At 47.8% G+C, this 20,706-nt stretch overlaps 1 protein-coding gene across 1 annotated transcript in view; it reads right to left on the reverse strand.

Moving 5' to 3' along the window:
* Window positions 1-4: 4 nt before the first annotated feature.
* Window positions 5-20,706, reverse strand: part of GOLGB1 (golgin B1) — a 39,709-nt gene continuing 19,007 nt past the window's right edge. Inside the window, exons 13-22 of the mRNA XM_085233418.1 lie at window positions 15,200-20,247; window positions 12,180-14,130; window positions 10,280-10,458; window positions 8,880-9,045; window positions 7,934-8,065; window positions 6,680-6,838; window positions 6,454-6,548; window positions 5,519-5,653; window positions 2,294-2,399; window positions 5-1,628 (exon numbers count right to left, since the gene is read on the reverse strand). Of these exons, the coding sequence (XP_085089544.1) occupies window positions 1,494-1,628; window positions 2,294-2,399; window positions 5,519-5,653; window positions 6,454-6,548; window positions 6,680-6,838; window positions 7,934-8,065; window positions 8,880-9,045; window positions 10,280-10,458; window positions 12,180-14,130; window positions 15,200-20,247 (8,106 nt within the window). The 3' untranslated portion in view covers window positions 5-1,493. The remainder of the gene's footprint in view (window positions 1,629-2,293; window positions 2,400-5,518; window positions 5,654-6,453; window positions 6,549-6,679; window positions 6,839-7,933; window positions 8,066-8,879; window positions 9,046-10,279; window positions 10,459-12,179; window positions 14,131-15,199; window positions 20,248-20,706) is intronic.

The raw sequence follows: 20,706 nt of genomic DNA on the forward strand, positions 1-20,706 counted from the left end.
CAACTTCCATCTGAAAAATAATCTTTATTATATACAGGAGCAGGCGCCCCAGGAAGATATAGGCAAAGTTTTTGGTCAGAGAAGTGTATGCAGCTGAGAAAGTCCACAGAGATCGTCAGGGTAGCACACAAAGGGAGATGTAGTGCCCGCAGCGCCACAGATCCCATTGTTCTAGGTACAGTGCTGAACTCAATCCACCTTCAAAGAGGCTTTGCAGCAGCTGGGGACTGCTGGGTTACCAGCAGCATCAGAACCCCTCTTTCCCACGTGGAAAAATGCAAGCTGAGCACTATGCCACAAAGCAGCCAGGACCCTCCCAGCAAGGACCCTGAACGCATCGCAGCTTGGCCAACAGCAGGAAGCTCTGCTCAACCAGCCCTGCACTCAACATTCTCCCTTTGGAAGAGGACTGTCCCAACTCCATGACAGAGTTCCATAGAAAAGCACAGCTTCCCACGCATCCCGTATGACCAAATCCATCCACACGGTTTGCCTCAGAGTCAGAACAGCCCAGGGCCCAGCGCCAGCGCCGCACAACTTCTCCATAAGCAGGGACACCAAAGGCTCAGAACTCCTCTCCCTTCCCCAGCGCCGGGGGAACCCTTTCAGTTCAGGATCTTCTGCCTTTGACTCTGGCCCCTGTGATGGAACCACGCGATGGAACCCTCCAACACAGCCCACATGGCTTTAAGCTGGCGCAGCAGAGCAGGAAGAGGGAGCACAGCTGCTCTCCTTTTGAGAGGTTACTGAAGTGAGAGATAAAAAGCTCTTGCCTCATATTCAATAATTACATTTCTGAAGCTATTTTACAAGGCAGTCAGAGCAGACATACAGCTGTCTTTAAATGCAGTGCTCAGCAGGTCCAGATGTACTGATTTTGGCCCTACTTCAACCGTAGATGTAACTGAGCAGGAAATGGGAAATTCACATTCCTTCAAGTGTCCACAGTTTCCTTAGGATATGCATCTCAAACAGCACTGAGCCATGGAGCAAACAGGAGACGTGAGGAAGGGAAGGAGCTTCCCTGCCTGGTGCACAGCTCCAGAGCTTCCCCCCCCCAGCTCAACAGACTCAGGACGAGGGTGAATGAAGATCTGGCATTTTCTGGAAGCGTTGCAGCAATCCAGGAAGAATTTACTCATTCCTACCGTGGTAAAATGCTCCATAAAATGAGCAGTGCTCCCTCTGGGTACAGGAACAGATACAGCGACTGTTAGCAGGAGGAGCCCAGCTCAGAAAAAGTACTGCTCAATCATTTAAAACCACAGAACGAAGTGAGAGATGTCCTGGAAACACCTCTGGCAACAGCCCTGGCTGCCGCCCATCCCAACAACGAGCACCCAGGGCACGCATCAACCACTGGGCAGTGCTGCCCATGGGGGACTCGCAAAGAAGGCGGTGGGTGAAGCGCCTGTTTCAGCTGCCCTGCGGATGGGGAGTGCAGGCCCAGGATCACAGAGGGCTGTGGCTCAAGGAAGGGCCGCTGCTCCTGCTCAGAGGTGGCCTGTGAAGCACAGGAAGAGCAGGACGTGAAGGGCAAGCAGGTACAGGGCCACCAGCATGGGCAAGTGGGTCCGGGAGCGGAAGAGAGAGCGTAACAGGCGCCGCAGTCCGGGGATATTCCGAGTCTGCAAGAGGGAAAGAGAGGTTGGTCAAGAACGGCTGAGTGCCCACGACCCTCCCCCAGAGTTCTCTGACCACAAAGACAAGTCTAAGCTTATCAGCACGAACTTTTCCAAACCCATTCCACTGCCAGATCTGACCTCCAGAGCCACTCCCCATCAGAAAAGATGCTCTCTTCAGATTCTCTGCCAGCCAGCTCTCTTCAATTTCAATAGAAAAAGGGCAACGAAACGCCGAACATCTCCCCTGGACATTTGCTCCTTACAAACATCTTAGCCCCTCAAGTGAAATACAAACAAAAGGACCAATGGTACTTTTCTGCTATAGGCTCAAGCTCCTAGGAATCCCAACTCACCCTCCCTCCAGGCTGGAAGAAGGGAATGTGTATTCGTTTAGATCTTTCAGCCTCACCACTGAAAGGACTTCAGGTCCTTCTGAGCAGGGCTGTCCTATGGTGATCCACCACAAAGCACCTCTCCTGGCAGAGCCACAGAACGAGGCAAACCAGCAGAGCAAGCCAAGAGCAGAAAGCCACACAAACCCACTGCCCAAACTGACTCAAAGATGCCCACAGAAGAACTTTGCTGCTATAGGCTCACAGTTCTCAGCTCACGTTTTCTTACACCAGACTGAGCTCACACCATTGGCAGCTGTGAGAGAAAATACTTACTTTGCTGAAGTTATTATCCGTGGAGTCAATCAGCAAGGAATGCTCGTGACCTGGAGCCATATCGATGCTGGTGCTCAGGGAGGACGTCCACTCACTCGACTCCAACCTGACACAAAACAGACACACAACCATGAAACCAATGAGCAGAACCACGGGGTGACCCAAGTAGCAACACTCTGTTTTCCTCAGATGTGGTTTCAAAATGAAGTCATTCCCAATTTGTGGAGGTAGGTGAAACTGGGGCAGAGCTGGAATCTTGTGATCTCCATACAAATTGTAGACAGGAGGGTTCAGCTGCTGCCCACGGAGCCCTTTTTTCCTCACCCATCTCCCATCACTTTACAACTCTTCAATTTCTTTTGGTGCTGCTGCTTTTTCTTTGCAGGAATTACAAACTTTGACTTACCTGAGGTGCCTGTGTTTGGCTGTCAGTGGAATTTCATAGTGTGTGACTTACAAGAGGGCCAGGCAGATGACTGAACTCTTTCAAATGCCATGAAATTAATTTGGAAGCCAGCTCTGCTCCCAGAAGTGCTGGTTCTTGCTAACTATTTCCCAGCGACAGACTTTCAAGAGTGGTAAGATACTGTTAAAGCATGAAAGCAGCACTGTCAGGATCAGTGATGTGAAATCAGCTGATATGAAGTGAGGGAACTTCCACAGACTTTAATGCTGGAAGGGGATAACGTTGCCTGAGTTGTGTAGCAGCTGCCAGCGAACTTCACCTCCGGTATTTCCATCCAGACCATTATTTTTTGTCAGAATAAGCATTTGTGTCAGAAGGAAAACCACAACGGAGACGCAGAAGATTCTAATAGTGAGATTTACGTGAATTGCTGCACTCAAGCTGCTAGGGGATGCATGCAGCACAAGTAGCTACAACAAAGCTCAGTGACCAAATTCATTTCTACAGCCAACGACAAGACAGAGGCACAGGGCTCGCTGCTCCTCAGCCTGACATCCAGCCCAGGTCAGCCTCCTTTTCTCTACTGGCTATAAACAGCATCTCTCAAGCAACCCGGGATCCACAGGGCACTGGGTATGAAGAACAAGGTGCTGGCAGCAAAGAGCTTGGGAGGGGGCACGTAAGAAGGCACAGGGGGTGGCACGTGGACCTTCTAATATTAAATGGCTGCTGAAACACAAATAGGAGGGAAAAAACCTGCCAGCCCAAAACTCCAGCTGAGCATCAGGACCAAGAAGTAACCAAACCTGGGATGCAACGACATCCTGAAGTGTGGCTGAAGGCTTCATACAGGAGGCATCCTGAAAACAACACTACTGACACCACAAGACAAGAAAAGGAATGACTTGCTGCCTGAGAAGGTGGGAATCAAGATGAGAAATAAACTCTTGTTTAAAGGAAATTAATGGAAAGCAGCAGCAGCAGCACCTACTGACTGCCTCAGGAAGAAGAATGAACCTAACAGCACCAGCCCATTCCCTCGAAGCAGCAGCATCCTACTCCCTCTTATGTCTCAATAACGTACAAAGGGGCTGATTTTCATCCAAGATAGAGCTTCTCTCTAAGAGAAATGCTGCATGTACTCCTTTGTTTTCTGTCTGGGCAGAGAGGAACCCAACGAGGCGTAGAGTCTTGCACCTGGGGATGGATAACTGCAGGCATCAGTGCAGGTTGGGGCATGAGCTGCTGCAGAGGAGCTGTGCAGAGAAGGACCTGCGGGTCCTGGTGGGTGTATGGGGCTGCTGAATCACAGCCTGAACCTTTGACTGACCACCTGAGGCGAGCAGTGAATCAGCCACGGGAGCACAGGTGAAAGCAATTCACCTGTGCTGCAGGAAGGGGTAGAGCCTGGCTGCACCTCTCCTAGAGCCATTTAAGAGCTGACTGCCAGTGGGGAAGGATCTCTCTGGAGATCTGCTCCATCAGGAGTTCATCTCGTGAGCCCAGGACAGGGTGAGTGACTTTCTCTCATTTCTCCAATATAAATTATATTAGCCAAGCTCCTGGATATATATATATATATACACACACACACACCATCTGTATATCTATTGACTATATACCATCTGTATTTCCATTGATTATACAGTGGGCAACGGCTGGCCATGAGCCAGCGGTGTGCCCTGGTTGCCAAGAAGGCCAATGGGATCCTGGGGTGCATTAAAAGAGGACAAGGGAGGTGATCCTCCGCTCTGCTCTGCCCTGGTGAGGCCACATTTAGAATAATGGGCTCCCCAGTTCCAAAAGGAGGGGGATCTCCTGGAAGGAGTCCAGCGGAGGGCCACAAAGAGGATGAAGGGCCTGGAGCATCTCGTGCTGAGGAAAGGCTGAGAGACCTGGGGCTGTTCAGCCTGGGGAAAAGGAGGTTGAGAGGGGATCATGGAGGATGATGCTCCTAAATCTCTAAAGGGAGGTGGAGGCACACGGATGAGGCCAGGCTCCTCTCGGTGGTGTGCAGCTGTAGGACAAGGAGCAACGGCCTCAAACTGGAACATAGGAAGTTCTGTACTAAGATGCAGAAGAGCTGCTTTCCATCAGGGTGATGGAGCAGTGGCACAGGCTGCACACAGAGGTGGAGTCTCCTCCTGTGTAGGTATTGAAGACCTGTCAGGACGCCAACCTGTGCAACCCAGTGCAGGGAACTGCTTTAGCAGAGGTTGGGCTCAGTGATCTCCTGATGTCCCTTCCAAACCCTGCAGTTCTGTGACTCTCATCACCCCATGCGAGTCCCAACCCCCTGCATGACTTTTTACCAGAGGGACTGAGTGCAATAGAAATTGCAAACAAGGGGACTGAAGATGAGGAAAGGGGGGGGGGGGGGGGGGGGGGGAAGGATATCCAGACTGAAGCTGAGCCAAAAAAGGGATGGAGGGAAAAACTCTACCCTACGTTAGTTGTTTCTCAGTATCCAAAGTTTGTCTTTTTGGCAATACATTTAAATTTAAGGAAATTTCTCAATTCAAGACTTTCTTTACCCGAGACAGACAGGTGGTTACTGAGGAGACAAAACCCCTGGAATATTGAAGAACTTTTTTTTTTTTTAATCTTCAGCCAATTGTGAGTCTACAAATTATATTTTCCAGTGGTTTGCTTCACTGGGAAAGCTGGCATTCCTGGCCAGAATTCACCCTACCACAATTTTCACTCGGTTGCTGCATTCTGCCTTTGTCTACGACCGAAGCACAGACGCAGTGCAGTCATCTAGAGAGCTGGGATCTCCACTCTAAGGACAGCACTGCCCCTCTGACCAACGTCCCCACCTGCTGATCTGATCCTGAGCTGCAGAGAGCGCTTCCTCGGCAGCCACGCGGCGCTCCCTCTCCTCCTCCAGCTGCTCCTCCAGGTATCTCAGATCTTGCTTCGTGCTGCTATGTAAGTGCTCAGTTTCGGACAACCTGTCAGAAAATAAGCAAGCATGTGTCAAACAGGGCTAATTCCTGGCCTGCTCTGCTTCTGTTCTATTTACTGAGGCAGGAGGCGAACGGACGCCAGCTCTCTTCCACTTTGCACAGAAGACAGCTGTTTTTCATTACCACACTTGAATTATTTGGAAAGCAGGAAGGAGAAGAGCAGTCTCTCGAAGCTCCTGTGTCACATCAGTAAGGAATGAATGCGATCCTACCTTCCAAAAGCTGTTTACAAAGAGCACCAGGAACCACATGCTGGATTTCCATCGCAGACACATTCTCAGGCTAAAAGCATTGAGACTGTGCTAATTCATACACCTGGGAGGTCACTGAACAACTGGCCCATCAAGTCAGAGGTGTTAATTTGGCTGCTGATGGTCCATCATAACTGCTACTACATGTTTGGGTGGTGAGGCACTGGAACAGGTTGCCCAAGGAGGCTGTGGATCCCCATCCCTGCAGGCATCCGAGGCCAGGCTGGATGTGGCTCTGGGCAGCCTGGGCTGCTGGTTGGTGACCTGCACACAGCAGGGGGTTGGAACCAGGTGAGCACTGTGGGCCTGTGCAACCCAGGCCATTCTATGACTTAATGATCCTGTTTGCTCTCCACTGTTTGAAGCCCTGTGCAAAGAGACACTGCTAACTACAACTGTCCAGCACTGTGTGACAGCTCCTCCACTCAGCTGGGGAACAGAAGTGCTGAGAGCTCAGATGGAGCAGCCCAGCCAGGCTCCTCCCAGCCCCAGGACCTCCGTCAGGACTCGCACACCCCCCTGGTCCCACAGTACCTCAGCTGCAGCTCCTGTAGCTCCGGTGTGTAACTGCCTCCAGGCTCGTTCTTTTCTTGAGGTGCTCCGGGAGCAGCGTCAGTTGCAAATGACCCCTAAGCGAAGGCACAAACACAGGGCAGAGCGCACTGAATGAAGAGGACAGAAGCCAGCACAGTGCTGCTCCCGTAGCGGAGCCGCCTGCACTCAGTCTTGCCCTTCCCCTCACTTTGAGGGGGACCCTCACCATGCTCTTGTCCGCAGCCTGCAGCTCCTGGAGCTGCTTCTCCAGCACCAGGCAGCGGCTCAGAACCTCGCTGTACTGCTGGTGACTCTCACAGATGCTTCGGCCGCTACTGCGCAGCTGGAGGGAGAGGGCATTTTTCTCTTCGTAGACCTGAGACAGCTGAGAAGACAAATCCTGAGTCAAGAGCTCAAACGTTTCTATGACAGCAAAACTGTTTTCTGCATAACTGAGGGTAAGAATTCTATTGAGAATGCAGGTGCTGCCACAGTGCCCCTTTCTAAGGTCCGCTGATCGGTGATTGCCTCCAACAGCAGCTTGTGGCCAAGGTCTCAGCACAGGTGGCCCTAAAACATCAACACGATGTACAGGACTGCTCCTTGCTCCTCTCTTCCCTCCCGGAATTAAATCTGTGGGAATGGCTGGCTTAAGACCCAGCACTTCAAGCCAGAGGAACTTTGCACCGACAGAAACCTTCGGTTCAATACGGGGAAGAAAAATTCTGCACCTGAAAGTCCACACACCAGCACAGGACTGTCAGAGTGCCAAGGCAACAGCTCTGCTGTGAAGGACTGGGGTTGTATTCTGGGTTACATCAGGAGAAGCGAGGCCAGCAGACAGAGGGAAGTCACTGTCTGCTCTGCTTGGTAACCAGTAAGACCACACCTGGCATACAGTGACCAGTTTTGGGTCCCTCATTTCAAAATGGAGAAAGAAATGAGAGAGAGTCCAGGAAAAGGCTACAAAGATAGATGAGGGATTGGAGCACGTGATGGCTGTGAGAGCTGCACTGCTTTATCCTGGGAAAGAAAAGGCTGAAATGTACAGCAGTTCCCAATTACTCTGAAGGGAGCCATAAAGCAGACAGAGTCAAGTTTTTTGGCAGCAGCAGAAAATATAATAAGGGACTTATTTGTGGCTTGCAAAAACAAAATCATTTTCATTGAAAGTGAAGAGCAGCATTGGACAAGGACCCAGAGAGGTCTGAAGTGTCTCTTCTTGGAGGTTTCCACCACTACGGTAGGCAGGGGCATGGATGATCCGATGTAACACTGCTGGCAGCGCTGCTTTGAGCAGCAGAACAACATAAGGGATCACCTCCAGAAGTCTCTTCTAACCACTACTGACTCTGTGTACCTTTGGTGAATGCCCACACGAACAGAAAGCCCTGTTCCTCCTCCACGAGCCCCACTGAAGCCTGCCCACTTCCCCACATTCCTCAGCCCAAACTCTGCAAGCAGGAAGCACAGCTTGTACCTTGCTGTTTAACTGCTGAATTCGGAGCTCTTTTTGGTGCAGCTCTTTCAGGCTGTCATTTAGCTGAGCCCTCAGATGTTTGGTCTCTGCTTCCAGGCTTGAGAAGTCCCCTCTCACTGCTTCTGGATTGATCTGACAGGGAAAGAACAACAGGGAATCAACACAGGACCATCTGTTTCCATTTCCACTCCAAGCCCTACATTGTTCCTTGAAACTTGATCTGCACTCTACGGGGTGGGGGAAGAAAAAAAATCGTGTGCACTTGGTTCTAGACTTTTCTTTACATATATGCACGTGAGTCAAAGGGATAAGACAGGATTCTTCCCTCCTCACCAACATAAAAGTGTGTCACCAGAGCATTACTGATGCTGGCAGGACAGCTCTGTCCTTGCAGGTAATGCAAAGGCTCTGCTGGTGAGCAGACCAAGCAGAGCACTCAACAGATTCCACTCCACTTTTTTAGAACTGTCATATGGAAAAAGAGGGCAGAAAGTACAACTTTCAACCCTCAGCCTCTCTGGGCATGAGCCAGGATTGTAGATTTCTGCCCAATACAAACAGCAATAAAAATCCCGTGAAAGACTTAAAAATTAGAACGCGATATTACAAAGGACTGAAACAGAAAAGAAGAGTTCAGATTCAGAACAGTGCAAGAAGCAATTCTAAAATCATCACACTGGAAGAGCTGAGAGGTTCCAGAAGGAACTGCTGAGAGGGAACTCAGGTGCCCAGGAAACCCCATCTCTTCTACTGTCCCAAACATCAGGAGCAAAGGGACGCAAGGTTAGGGCAGAGCTTTCTGAAAGCCTTCGAGTTGTGCTGTTGGCATAGGCCCAAATCCAATACCAGTCCACGTGATGTTTGACCTCCAAAATCCAAATACAACCAACAGGCCCTAATTTGGCTGAATTTCCATGCAGTACAGAATCTGAGCGTTTCCACCGACCTTCTTTTGGTACTGCTCTTCTACAGCTTGAGCCTTGCTGAGGGGCAGCCTCATTTCTTGCACGACCTGCTGCAATTGGCTCAGCTGCTGCTCTTTTTCTGCTATGAGCATCTGGTATTGCTCTTTGATGCTGCCATTCTGCTCTTCCCAGGTAGTTTTCTCTTGCCTGCAAAGCATCACGCAAAGGAAATTACCACAGTAATTAACAGTAATTACCACATACAACATCCATTCACCCAGCTCAGAACAAGGCAAGGAGGATTCCAACTACATCCTATCATTATCCCACGCCAGATAAGAAGTTGGATGTCAAAGACAAACTGAAGCAAAACCACTTCAGCACAGGAGCCCTAAAATCAGGGTTAAGGAGGTTGTCTCCATCGGCACCACCTCGGTCAAATATGCACATGAGAGCCATTGCATGGATTCCAACACACAGACATGGGCCTTGGCTTCACTTGTGCAGTAGGAGCTACCCAGGAAATAAGCCTCCAGGCTCCGTCATTCTCTCACTCATTACTTTGGGATCTCTGAAGAATCTGAAATTACTTCTTTCCCATTTCTAGAACAGAGCACGTTTGCCTGACTGGGTTTGGTCCAGGAGGGGATGACAACACACCAGCCTTAAATTACAGCCTTTCTTAATAGAAGACATAAAGCAAGTGAAACAAAGGATTAAATCATCATATAAAATGAGTATTTTCTATACAATTACATCAGATAATAAAGAGTGTTCATTTCATTGTCAGCTCAGAATGGAAAGCACTATGATTATATACAAATAAGTTGCAATACAAGAAACAGGTGATGCTTCCTCTGAAATGATGATATTGGCCACCATTGGAGGAAATAAATCATAGAACCATAGAATGGCCTGGGTTGCAAAGGCCCACAGTGGTTCCAACCCCTGCCGTGTGCAGGTCGCCAACCTGCAGCCCAGGCTGCCCACAGCCACATCCAGCCTGGCCTCGGATGCCTGCAGGGATGGGATGAGCATCCACAGCCTCCTTGGGCAACCTGTTCCACTGCCTCACCACCCTCTGGCTGAACAACTTCCTCTTAACATCCAACCCAAACCTCCCCATTCTCAACTTAAAACCATTCCCCTTGTCCTGTCACCACCCACCCTCCCAAACAGCTTTTCCCCTTCCTGTTTATGTGCTCCCATCAAGTAAAACCAAAAAGGCCATTAAACTACTTTGCACGGGCACCTCCCTCCATTATGTTGGGCTGTAAATCCCCACCCTAAGTCTGATGCAAAGATCTGAACAAGGAAACGTGTGCCTGCTCCTGATGAGGGCAGGTGATGCAGCACAAGTAAGGCAGAGGCGCTCAGTGCTTTGCTTTCCAAAACGACCCACTGCCATCTCTGAGGCAGTGAGGAGAAAGGCAGCTCTCACCTTAGCTGCTGAAGCTCCTGCTGGTAGGAAACACACTCTTGCTCCAGCTGCTCCTGGCGGCGGTGCTGTTTGTCTGCCTCTTGCTGATATTCCTGCACTTGTGCCCTCAAGCGAGAGTTTTCAGCTGATTCTACCCCAACTTGTATGTATTGCTGCTGTAGATTCTTCAGCTCCCTCACCTTTAAATAAAGGGAAATATTGCTACGAATGTTAACTGAGCGAGCAGCTACGTCTGTTATTCACGAGCATTTAAGAATATTTTTCACTGCAGCATCACATTCAAATGACAGAGACAATGGAAATTCACATCAACTACTGCAGCAATCTACTAAGAAGAGTTCAGCAGAAAAGCACCTCCAAGAAGTCTGCTGTGTGGAAGAGTGCAGTGAGTTCTGAGACCTCCCATACAGCCCTGACACACATCAGCAGCGCTGCACAGTTCAAGAAAGCAGAAGATGCATAAATCTGGAAATAACTGAGATGCTGATGGAGAAGTGGGAAGTCATGGACTGTATCACGAAGTATCACCGCGTCACAGAAGGGATTTGCCTGAGTTGGAAGGGTCCCACTGGGATCTCTGAGTCCAACTCCTGGCTCCACACAGCGCTGCCTCAAATCATGTTTCTGAGAGGCTGCCCAAACCTCTCTTGCTGTGTTTGAGCTTCACGTGATGTGTGATTGCCCACCCTCTGGTTTGTCAAGGTCTCTCTGCAGGACCTCTCCACCCTCAGAGGATTCTGCAGCTCCTTCCAGTTCAGTGCTGTCCATAAGCATACTCAGCATACCTTCAAGTCCTGCACCAAGATGCTGATGAAAACACTGAAGAGCTCTGCAGAACCCCAGAGTGACCGGTTGCCAGCCTGAAGGAACCCCACTGACTACAACCCTCTGAGCCCAAGCTATCAGTGCTCAAGAAACATTTAGGTGTGGTACTGAGGGATGTGCTTTAGTGGGGTTATATTGGTGGAGGGTGGATGGGTAGACTGGATGATCTTGGAGGTCTCTTCTAACCTCGGTAATTCTACAATCAGCCAATTGTTCACCCATTGCATTATTCATTGGATAGCTGTATGCTGGAAGGACGCTCAGAAACAGCCTCAAAAGCTTCACTGAAATCCAAAACAATGACATCAACTGGCTTCCCTTGGAGAAATCTACCACGTTCTTAGATTTCTAGAAGAGACTGCAGAACTGACAAATCAAATGCACGAGCTGGTACAGATGTGGCCTAAGCAGACTAACAGAGAGCACATCTCTTACTTCTGTAATTCCATCTTTAAAACTGGGCTAAGAAGAGAAAACACCTTGAAAAGTTAATAAGGAAACCATAGTTCAGCTTCCATATGTCACAGAGACTAACAGATGACACATACTACATCCACAGGATCTGATGGAGTGCACCCAAAGGTGATGAGGTCATTGGGAGGCAACTCTCAACTACTTCTGAAAGATCACAATGATGAGAGGGGTTTTGAAGGCTGGAAGAAATGTCATCCTTACCTTCAAAAAGGGCAAGGAGGAGGATGGAGAAAGGCAGTCTGCTCAGCCTCACCTCAATCTTACCAAGGAGATGGAGCAACTAATCTTGGAAACTATTTCCAGATACACAAAAGAACAAGTTGGCCAGAGGAATTGTGGAAATCCTCCACTGGAGATATTCAAAACTCAAGCAGAAGTTGCTTTGGTCAACCTGCTCCAGCCAACCTGTCAGAGCAGAAGGGTCAGACCAGAAGACTTCAGAGCTCCCATCCAACCTCAGTTCTTTCAAGGTTCTGTGAGGATGATGATATGTTTTTAACTCTGTGAAAGACATGTCTAACTGTGCTGAATTTTAAGATCTGAAGAACCTAATCTCTTCTAAAGCTTTAAGTAAGAGCGGGAAAAGAAAACAAGGACTTACTAATCTGTCTCTGTCGTTCTGCAGGGAGGACAGAGCCTTCTTAAGACTCAGCACTTCTGATGGAGTTGTGACAGGGCTCCCTTCTGCTTGCTGCCTCACTTCTTCCACCCTACGTGTTTTGTCCAGTTCATCCAGCAGACGGTCTCTCTCGTCCTGCAGGCTTGCCATCGCCTTGGAGAAAGATTTGACTTGGTTGGAAGAGCCTTCCAGTTCTGAAGACAAACGGAGAAGCTCATCATCTTTGGCTCTGATCTTCTGCTTAAGATCCTCAATCTGTGCCAAGAGACCTCTTTCATCAGCAGCTCTCTGCACTTCTGTAAGCTCAGACTTCAGGGTGTCTCGGTCCCGGGCAGTGGAATTTTGCTCCTCTTGCAACTGAAGCATCTTTTTCTGAAGATTCTCCACTAGATTTTGTTGTTCCCCTAAGTCTGCAGAATATTTCTGCTTCAAAGCTTGAAGCTCCTCTTTGGTCTGGTCCCAGCTATCCTGAAGAGAGCTCATGGACTTCCCGAAAGACTGAATTTGGGCTCTGAGATCTTTGTTTTCATCCGTGACTGCAAGAAATTTCTGTTCCATTTCCATGAGGTCCCGTGCCAGCTCTGCTACTCTCTCTTCCGCTGTTTCTGTTTCATTCCTCATTATTCCGGCATCATGATGCAGGTGCTTCAATTCCTTTTTGAGCCTGTCCTCAGCCTCTCCCACTCTCCTGGTTGCATCCTTCTGAACACTTACTAGCTCCTCCTCAACTTCAGTTATCCTCTGCTGCGAGAGCACGAGCTTACGGCGCAGCTCTTGTGCCTCTTCCTCCCGGGCCTTGAGCTGTGCTTGACACTCCATGATAGGACTCCCCTCAGTCAATGCTGTCATCTCGCTCTGAGCTCGGGACAGAGAGGATTTAAGGGTTTCAACCTCTTGAGACATACTGACTTTATCCTCCGTCAGGACTTCCATGCTCCTCTTGAGATCGTCCTGAGTACGCTCAGACTCCTTCAGCTGTGTTTCCATGATTGCCTTCTCCTTTTCCAGAGCCTGGATTCGCTGAAGCTGAGTTTTGAGAAGTTGCTTCTGTTGGGAATCCTTAATTGAAATTACTTGGTTCAGATCTTCTCTATACCTCACCAGGTCTGCACTCAGCTTGGCGTTCTCCGAGTTGAGGTCATCCATCTGGCTATGAAAAATTCTGATTTCCTCCTTCAGCTTATTGTTTTCAGCAGCAGCCTCTTGGATTATCTGGTCTTTTTCCAAGATTATAACGAGGTGGCGTTCCTCCAGCTGTTTGTACTCTCTCAGTATACGGTCTCTGTCATCCTGCAGAGATGACATGGACTTGGTGAAGGAGTCCAGTTGTGCCTTCTGCTGTTTGCCTTCTTCTCTGATTATTTTCATCTTTTCAGTGAGATGATCAAGTTTATCGTTAAGTTTGCTCTTCTCAATTTCCAAAGCCTTTTTATCTTCTTCTTCCTTGCTTAGCCTACGCTCCAACAGTGTAATGTCTTCAGAATGTTGCTGCTGTAATTCAGACAGAGCAGCCGTGACTGCTTCTTCCTTGGCAGATAGCAAAGTAACGATCTTTTGATCTTTGGCACTCGTTTCTTCATGCAGCTTATTCGTTAGGTCCTTGGAAGCCTGCAGATCAGCCTCAAGCTGTTCACAGCTGAATTTAAAATTCTGGATACTGTTCTCTTGTTGCTTGACCATACTCTCCAACTCTCCTCTGACCAGCTCACATCTGGCAAAGGAACTCTGCAAGTCAGCAAGCTGGTCTTTCAGGCTCCGGATTTCTGACTCCAGCTTCTGCTGTTCATCCTGGGACTCGCTGTATAGTTTCTGAGACCCTTCCAGCTGAGTTAAAAGCTCCTTTTTTTCTGCCTGCAACATTTCACATGTCTCTTGATGCTGCTGAATCTCCCTCCTGGACTCTGATTCCCAGTCTTTCTTGTTGCATTCCAGTCTGAAAAACAGAGAAGGGAAGATCAGTCCCAAATCAATGAGGTATTTCAGGATCCAAAACCACACTAACAGTTTTCATTGATTATATTAATTGAGAAAAGACGCCAAATTAGTTTTCCAATGATTAGCACTGAATCAGGCTTCCAAAGGGAGTGACTGAGTCACCATCCCTGGAGGCATTTAAGAGACATTTATGTGGCACTTACAGAAATGGTTTAGTGGTGGACTTGGTGGTGTCATGTTGACATTTTAACTCGATAGTCTTAAGGGTATTTTCCGACCTAAATGATGCTACAGGCACATTAGCAACGACACGATAGTCCTCTCTAGAATGTGCAGCTACTAAGCCCCTCTCAGTCCCACTTATACCTTCAGTCTTTCAAAGGAGAAATTTATTTCCCCATACAGTGAGGCTCAAATTTTGTTTTCTACAAACAAAGGTGCTGTTCTCCTGTGGTTGGTATTCATTTCACATTCATTTCACAACATACAACATTTCGATCAAACTTTGTAGGACAGTTTTCCTCATGAAAGAATGGCTTGTTTTTAAGTATTGGAAATTCCAAGGCTAACATTTTGTTATGCTTCTTCAGCTCCATCTTTCCCTCAAAATCTGATCTGGGATCAAATTGGAATTATATATCCCCCTTCTCTATTGACATACCAAGCTTAATCTCTAAAATTAACAGCTTTCTCATAGAATCCTAGAGTGGCTTGGGTTGAAAAGGACCACAATGCTCATCTAGCTTCAACCTCCTTGCCATGGGCAGGGTCGCCAACCAGCAGCCCAGGCTGCCCAGAGCCACATCCAGCCTGGCCTCGGATGCCTGCAGGGATGGGATGAGCATCCACAGCCTCCTTGGGCAGCCTGTTCCACTGCCTCACCACCCTCTGGCTGAAAAACTTCCTCCTCATATCCAACCTAAACTCCCCTGGCTCACATTAAAACCATTCCCCTTGTCCTATCATTATCCACCCTCGTAAACAGCTGTTCCCCCTCCTCACCTCTGGCTGCTGACTCTGTAAAGGAAATACATTGACACCATCTTAATCACCATCACCTTCTTTACCTGGATATATGAATCTGAAGTTCTTCCACTTGTGTAGTCATCTGCTTCATCTGGTCCTTCAGCATAACACAAGTTTCCTCTTTCAAGCGTATTTCTTCCTCCTTCTTTTGAATCGTTTCTGTGAACTTCTTCTCCCATGTTTTGGATTCATCTATCACTCTGTCCCTATCATCCTGAAGAGAAGACATGCTCCTGGTGAAGGCTGCAAGCTGGGCCAGCGTTTTGTTCAGACTGCCTTCCAGTTCCTTGGCTTCTCGATCTTTTGTTGTCAAGGAGCCCTGAACATCACGAACCGTCGTTTCCATGTTGTCTTTCTCCCTCTGCAAAGCTGCCAGCTTCTCTTCCATATTTTTCATCTCCTTCGAGTGCTTGTCTTTCTCCCGTTCCAGTCTTCTCTCGAAGTCCTCATCTTTCTTCTTCATTTGAAGTAGAGTGCTCTCTTTGTTCGCCCGTAACTCTTCTTTTATTTTGACGCTCTCTGCCAGGACTCTCGCCGCCTCGCTCTGAGTGTCATCCAACACCACTCTGCAGCGAGCAAGCTCTGCCTGGGCCTTCTTGGTGTCTTCTGCTGCTTTAGCTAAGGTCTCTTTGGCTGCTTCCAAATCCTTCTGAGACTCGCTCTGGACAAATTCCAGAGCTTTAACAGTTCTTTCTAAACTACTGATCTTCTCCTGGTTTTTAATACAGTCCTTCTGCAGCTGCTTAATCTCCTGCTGCTTCTGCTTCAGCAGCTCCTGAAGCTCCTTTACATGCGTGCTACTGTCTTCCCTCCAAGTGCGTTTCAACTTTTCTAAATATTCCTTTTGGTTTTCTGAACTTGCTTTGCTTTTCTCCTTTGCCATCTGACGTTTCTCCTCCTCCAGTTCACGTACTGCTCTCTGCAAACTCTGAAGCTCATGTTTCAGTTGTTCATTTTCAATCTGGGAGTCTGTTGCATCTTGCTGATAATTTCCAATACTGCCATTAAGTTCTGCCAGCTGATTCATGAGCCTTTCCTCCAAATCATCCTTCTCAGCCTCTAAAGCGTCCTTCAGTTCTGTCATCCTGATGAGGTCCTCCTTGGTATTTTGGACTGTTTCTTCCATCTTTGCCACTGTGTCCTGGAGAACGTTTAATTCAAGGACTTTTGCTTCCATCTGGGCCTCTAAAGCCCTTTTCTCACCTTCTAAAGCCTCCACAATCCTGCGGATATCATCCAGCTGTTGCTCTGAAGCCCTTCTACTCTCCTCTAGTTCAGTGATTCGCTCTGTCAGCTCAGCTATCTCCTTTACGTAGGTATTAAGATCCTCAGGTGGGCTACTACCAACTTCAAAAGCTTTTTGTTCTAGCTCTGCATTAGGAGACTTTGGTCTAAAATTTAAGTCCATTTGATTTTCAGACCTCTCTATTGGTGGTGGTGTAGCAACTGCCTGATTTGTTTCTTCCTCTGTTGTCTTCAGGGAAACATACTTGTCTAACAGCTCTCTGCTTTCTTCTAGCTTGGATTCTGTTAACTGCAAGTGATGCTTTAAGTCTGTGATTTCTTGAGTAAGAGACTCCTTTTCCACCATTACAGCTTCTAGCTGAGTAGAAAGAGACTGATAATCCCTCCTAGAGCTCTCCAGCTCTTCTTTCAGGTTAGCGTTTGAAAGGAAAGCTCCATCGTCAGTCCTGTGCAGATCCCCACCTGTGGGCTGCATCTCTGCTCTAAGCTTCTCATTCTCCTCCTCTAGTTCCAGAATCTTTTGTTGCTTTGATTTTGCAAATTTCCTCATTTTCTCTTTCATTCCATCGATCTCCTGTTCAGCTTCCTGCAGCTGCTTATCCGTCTCTTCTTTTTTCGCTTCAGCACTTTTCAGCTTCATGAAAATCTCCTGCTTTTCCTGCCTCACGGTTTCCAAAACACGCTGAATCCGCTCGGTCTCATTGCTCACATTCTCATATGACTGCAGGAGAGTTTCATACTCTTTCTGAAGCTCCCCGTGTTTCTCTTCCCACTCAGTGCTCTCAGCAGCCTGCAGGCATTTCAAGGACTCCATCTCCTTCTCCTGCTTCTCTTTCTCTAGGAGAACTCCATCTAGTGTCAACTTCAGGTTTTTACAGCAGCCGTCAAGATTCTGATTTTCTCCAAGGACCTTATTAACTTCTGCAATAAGTTTTTCTCGCTCTTCAGTGAGACTTGCTATTTTTTCTGTTAAAGTACCTGTTTCTTTAACATGGCCACCTATTTGGCTTTCCATATTATTCAACTTGACACAAAGATTCTCAATAGTAGTTTTGGCATTTGCCAACTCCTCTTTCAGTGATTTACTCTCCTTTAATGCCTCTTTTCTAGAAATAAGTGCAGCTTGCAACTTCCTCTGCATTTGATTCTTCTGTTTAGCTGCTTCTGCATCATCATCTTGCTTGTGCTGAATTTCAAGCAGCTCGGTTTGCAGTCGCTTGCTCTGTTCCTCGTGTGCCTGAGCTTGAGCTTCAATCTGACTACACAGACTTTTAACAGAATCTTCTTTTTCCAGCAACTGTGCCCTTGCATTAGCAAGAGCTTCACTTTTCTCCCTTAACTGCAAGTTAAGGAATTCAATTTCTTCATCCTTTTGATGCATAAGCGTTTTCAGGTCTTCCAATCTGTCTTCTCTGGAAATTTCCACCTGACCTTCCTCCAGTTCTCTCCGAAGTCTTGCAGCCTCAGCTTCAGCTTGGTCAGAGGTTCTAGCCAACCCTTCTGCCTCTGCCAACAACTGTGCCACGCGCTGTTGCAAATTAAAGACTAATTCCGATTTGCAAGCTAGTTCACCTTCCATACAGCCAACCTTATGCTCCAACTCCTCCTTCTCCATCTGCAGTTTTTCAAGTTCTGCTTTAAACTCTTCCCCAGAAACATCCGTGACTTGCACAAGTTTGCTGTTTGTAGAATTTCCTGCTTCCAAGCATGAAGAATCCAAAGAGCCTTGATTCCCAGGAACGCTCTCTGTTGATCCTCTCTGTTCCTGGAGTTGCCTGAGCTGAGCTTGGATGCTTTCCTTCTCTTTCATCTGCATGTCAAATTGTTCTTGAAGGATGTTGTAATCATCTTTCTGCTGTTTGAGCTGTTCTCTGTGATGCCTGTCTTTTTCTTGAGCCTTCTTTATAGTGTCTTTGCGAGATACCAGGGCTTCCTGAAGCTTTTTCTGAAGTTGCTCTTTTTCTTGTTCAAGAGTTGAAACTCTCTCTTTCAGAGTAGACATCTGGTTTTCTTCAAGATTTGTAGCTGCTGCATCGTTTCCTTCATTTTCTTCATCATCTTTTGGGCCTTCGTTGGTTTCAGTCGGTTTGTCAGCAACTGCCTGACTTCCCATGATTTCAGCCTTAATTGAATCAACGTTTGTCTTATCTTGCAAGCTCTGCTTCATTTCCTCAATCACTGCCTGTAACTGTGCTTCAGTGGCTTCCTTACCCAGCAGCTCCCTCCGAACGCTCAGCAGCTCAGACTCCTTTTCAGAAAGCAGCTGGATTAGATACTCCTCCCTGGGCGAGCTTTCCAGATTCGCTCCTTGGCTTATCCTACTCACCATATGCTCTTCCCCTTCAGCTTCTTGAGCCACCGAGGTTTCTGACTCAGGCTCCATTTTCAGCTGTACCAACTTGTTCTCCAACTTGCTAACCTTCCTCAGGAGCTCCTTCCTGTTAACAAGTGCTGCCTGCAGCTTTCGCTTCACCTGCTCGTTTTCCCGTTTCAGAATCTCAAGTTCATTTGCTGATTCCTCGCCCTCCTTGCACACTGCCGCTGTCTCATACTGCTGCTCAGACACCTCACAGTTCAGATACGTCTCTTCCGCTTCTGCGTTTCGGTCTTCTCCCTCCCGGGCTTTTAATAAGACGCTTGTTTGCTCTTTGAGACTCTTCAGCTCAGTTTCCAGAGAAAACTTCTCTTCATTCAGCAGTACCATTCTTTCAGACATGCTGATGCTGATCTCTGTCATCTGCTGTTCTTTCTCCAGCAGGGTTTGCTGCAGGTTCTCTATGCACCTGCTACGTTCAGCAACAAGCTGCTCCAGGCCTGCTGCTTCGCGGCCCTTGGAGGCTAAGCTTTGGGAAAGCTCTTCCGTCTCAGCCCTGTATTTCCTCAGCAGTTGTTCCAGATCAAGGGCTTCGCATTCCTTCTTCTGGATCTGGCTTTGCATGTCTTTTAGTTGCACGTCCTGATCAGAGAGCTGAAGTTGCGCTTCATCCAAATCTTTTTGTAAGGCTTCGATTTTAACCTCTTTGGATTTAAATTCATTTTTTAGGCTTTGGATCTGTTCCTTCAGAAGACTGCTCTGGCTGTCTGACAGCCTCTGCTTTTCAGAAAGAGCTAGATCTTCCTCCAGCTGCTTCACTTTCTCCTGCAGTTCTGTCACGGCTGAAAGGTTCTTCACCTGACACAGGAGCTGATCTCTCTCTTCAGCCAAAGCACAGAACGAGCTGTCAGAATCCTCCATCTTTTTCCTGTATTCTTCAGCCAACTGGTTTAACCTCTTAATTTCTGCATCTCTTTCTCCCAGATCTTTCTTATAGGATTCCTCCGATTTCTGCAGAATCATTTGCAGTTCCGCAGTTCGGTTCTGCAGATTTATCAGCTCTTGAGATCGAGAGCTGCCTGGCTCTGGAAGCGCTGCAGAGGTTTCCTGTGTTGCTCCCATCTCCCCTGTGCCATGCACAAAGGTCTCTTGGGGTACTTCTTGAAGATCGGCCCTGTTTTCCGGAAGCACATTAATTGGCTGTATTTCCGTTTCTCTCTGTAACGAGCTACTGTCCAACTCATTTTGTGTACTTGACACCTTTTGCTCTTCCATCTCAAGAAGCCAAGTCTGGGAATTCTCTTCCAGCTGGTTAGCTTCTCCTCCTGCTTGGTTAACTGCACAAGTTTGGTTGTTTGGGTCCTTGAGCTGCCCTTTTAGGAATGCAATTTCTTCTTGAGCTTTTTTCAGTTCCAGCAGCAAAACGGACAGCTCTTTCTGTTTCTCTGCAGCAAGACATTCTCCAATTCCAGACGGGCAGTATTCTTCAGTAAACTGCTCACCTCCATTGGGAAAGCCATCTGCTCTTGCCTGAAACACAACACAAGGTTTCAAATTTCCTTCGAATCCTGCCAAAGGAGCACTTTTCATTGTCCCTACCTCATGCTAGCAGTTGCAACTAATAACAGCCTCATTAACAACAGGAGGATCCTCAGTTCATTTCCCTTCCTGTAGTTGTGGCATGAGAGTCTGGCTTTAGGATTAGACCATAAATGAAGCTTCCTGCTATTGAAGTGTCTCAGTTCTGTGATTCTCAGAGATATCCTTCTGGACTTATCCAACCGTATTTTAAGACTACAGATACTGGCATTATATCCACAGCCTCTGAACGAGGAGGTTTTGTCCTTTACTTTTCCTGTCTGTTTAACGTGGACAAGAATCCACGTAGACACCCCTTCCAGTGTGTGTTTATCTCTGAAGTGAGAACACTAAACAAAACATCTGATCTAAAGTGCTTGGCTTTTTCCAAACATTAATCTTAAGATTTCC

The sequence above is a fragment of the Meleagris gallopavo genome, chromosome 1 (assembly GCF_905368555.1).
Source record: "Meleagris gallopavo chromosome 1, MGAL_WU_HG_1.1, whole genome shotgun sequence".
In the NCBI taxonomy this organism is placed as follows: Eukaryota; Metazoa; Chordata; class Aves; order Galliformes; family Phasianidae; genus Meleagris; species Meleagris gallopavo.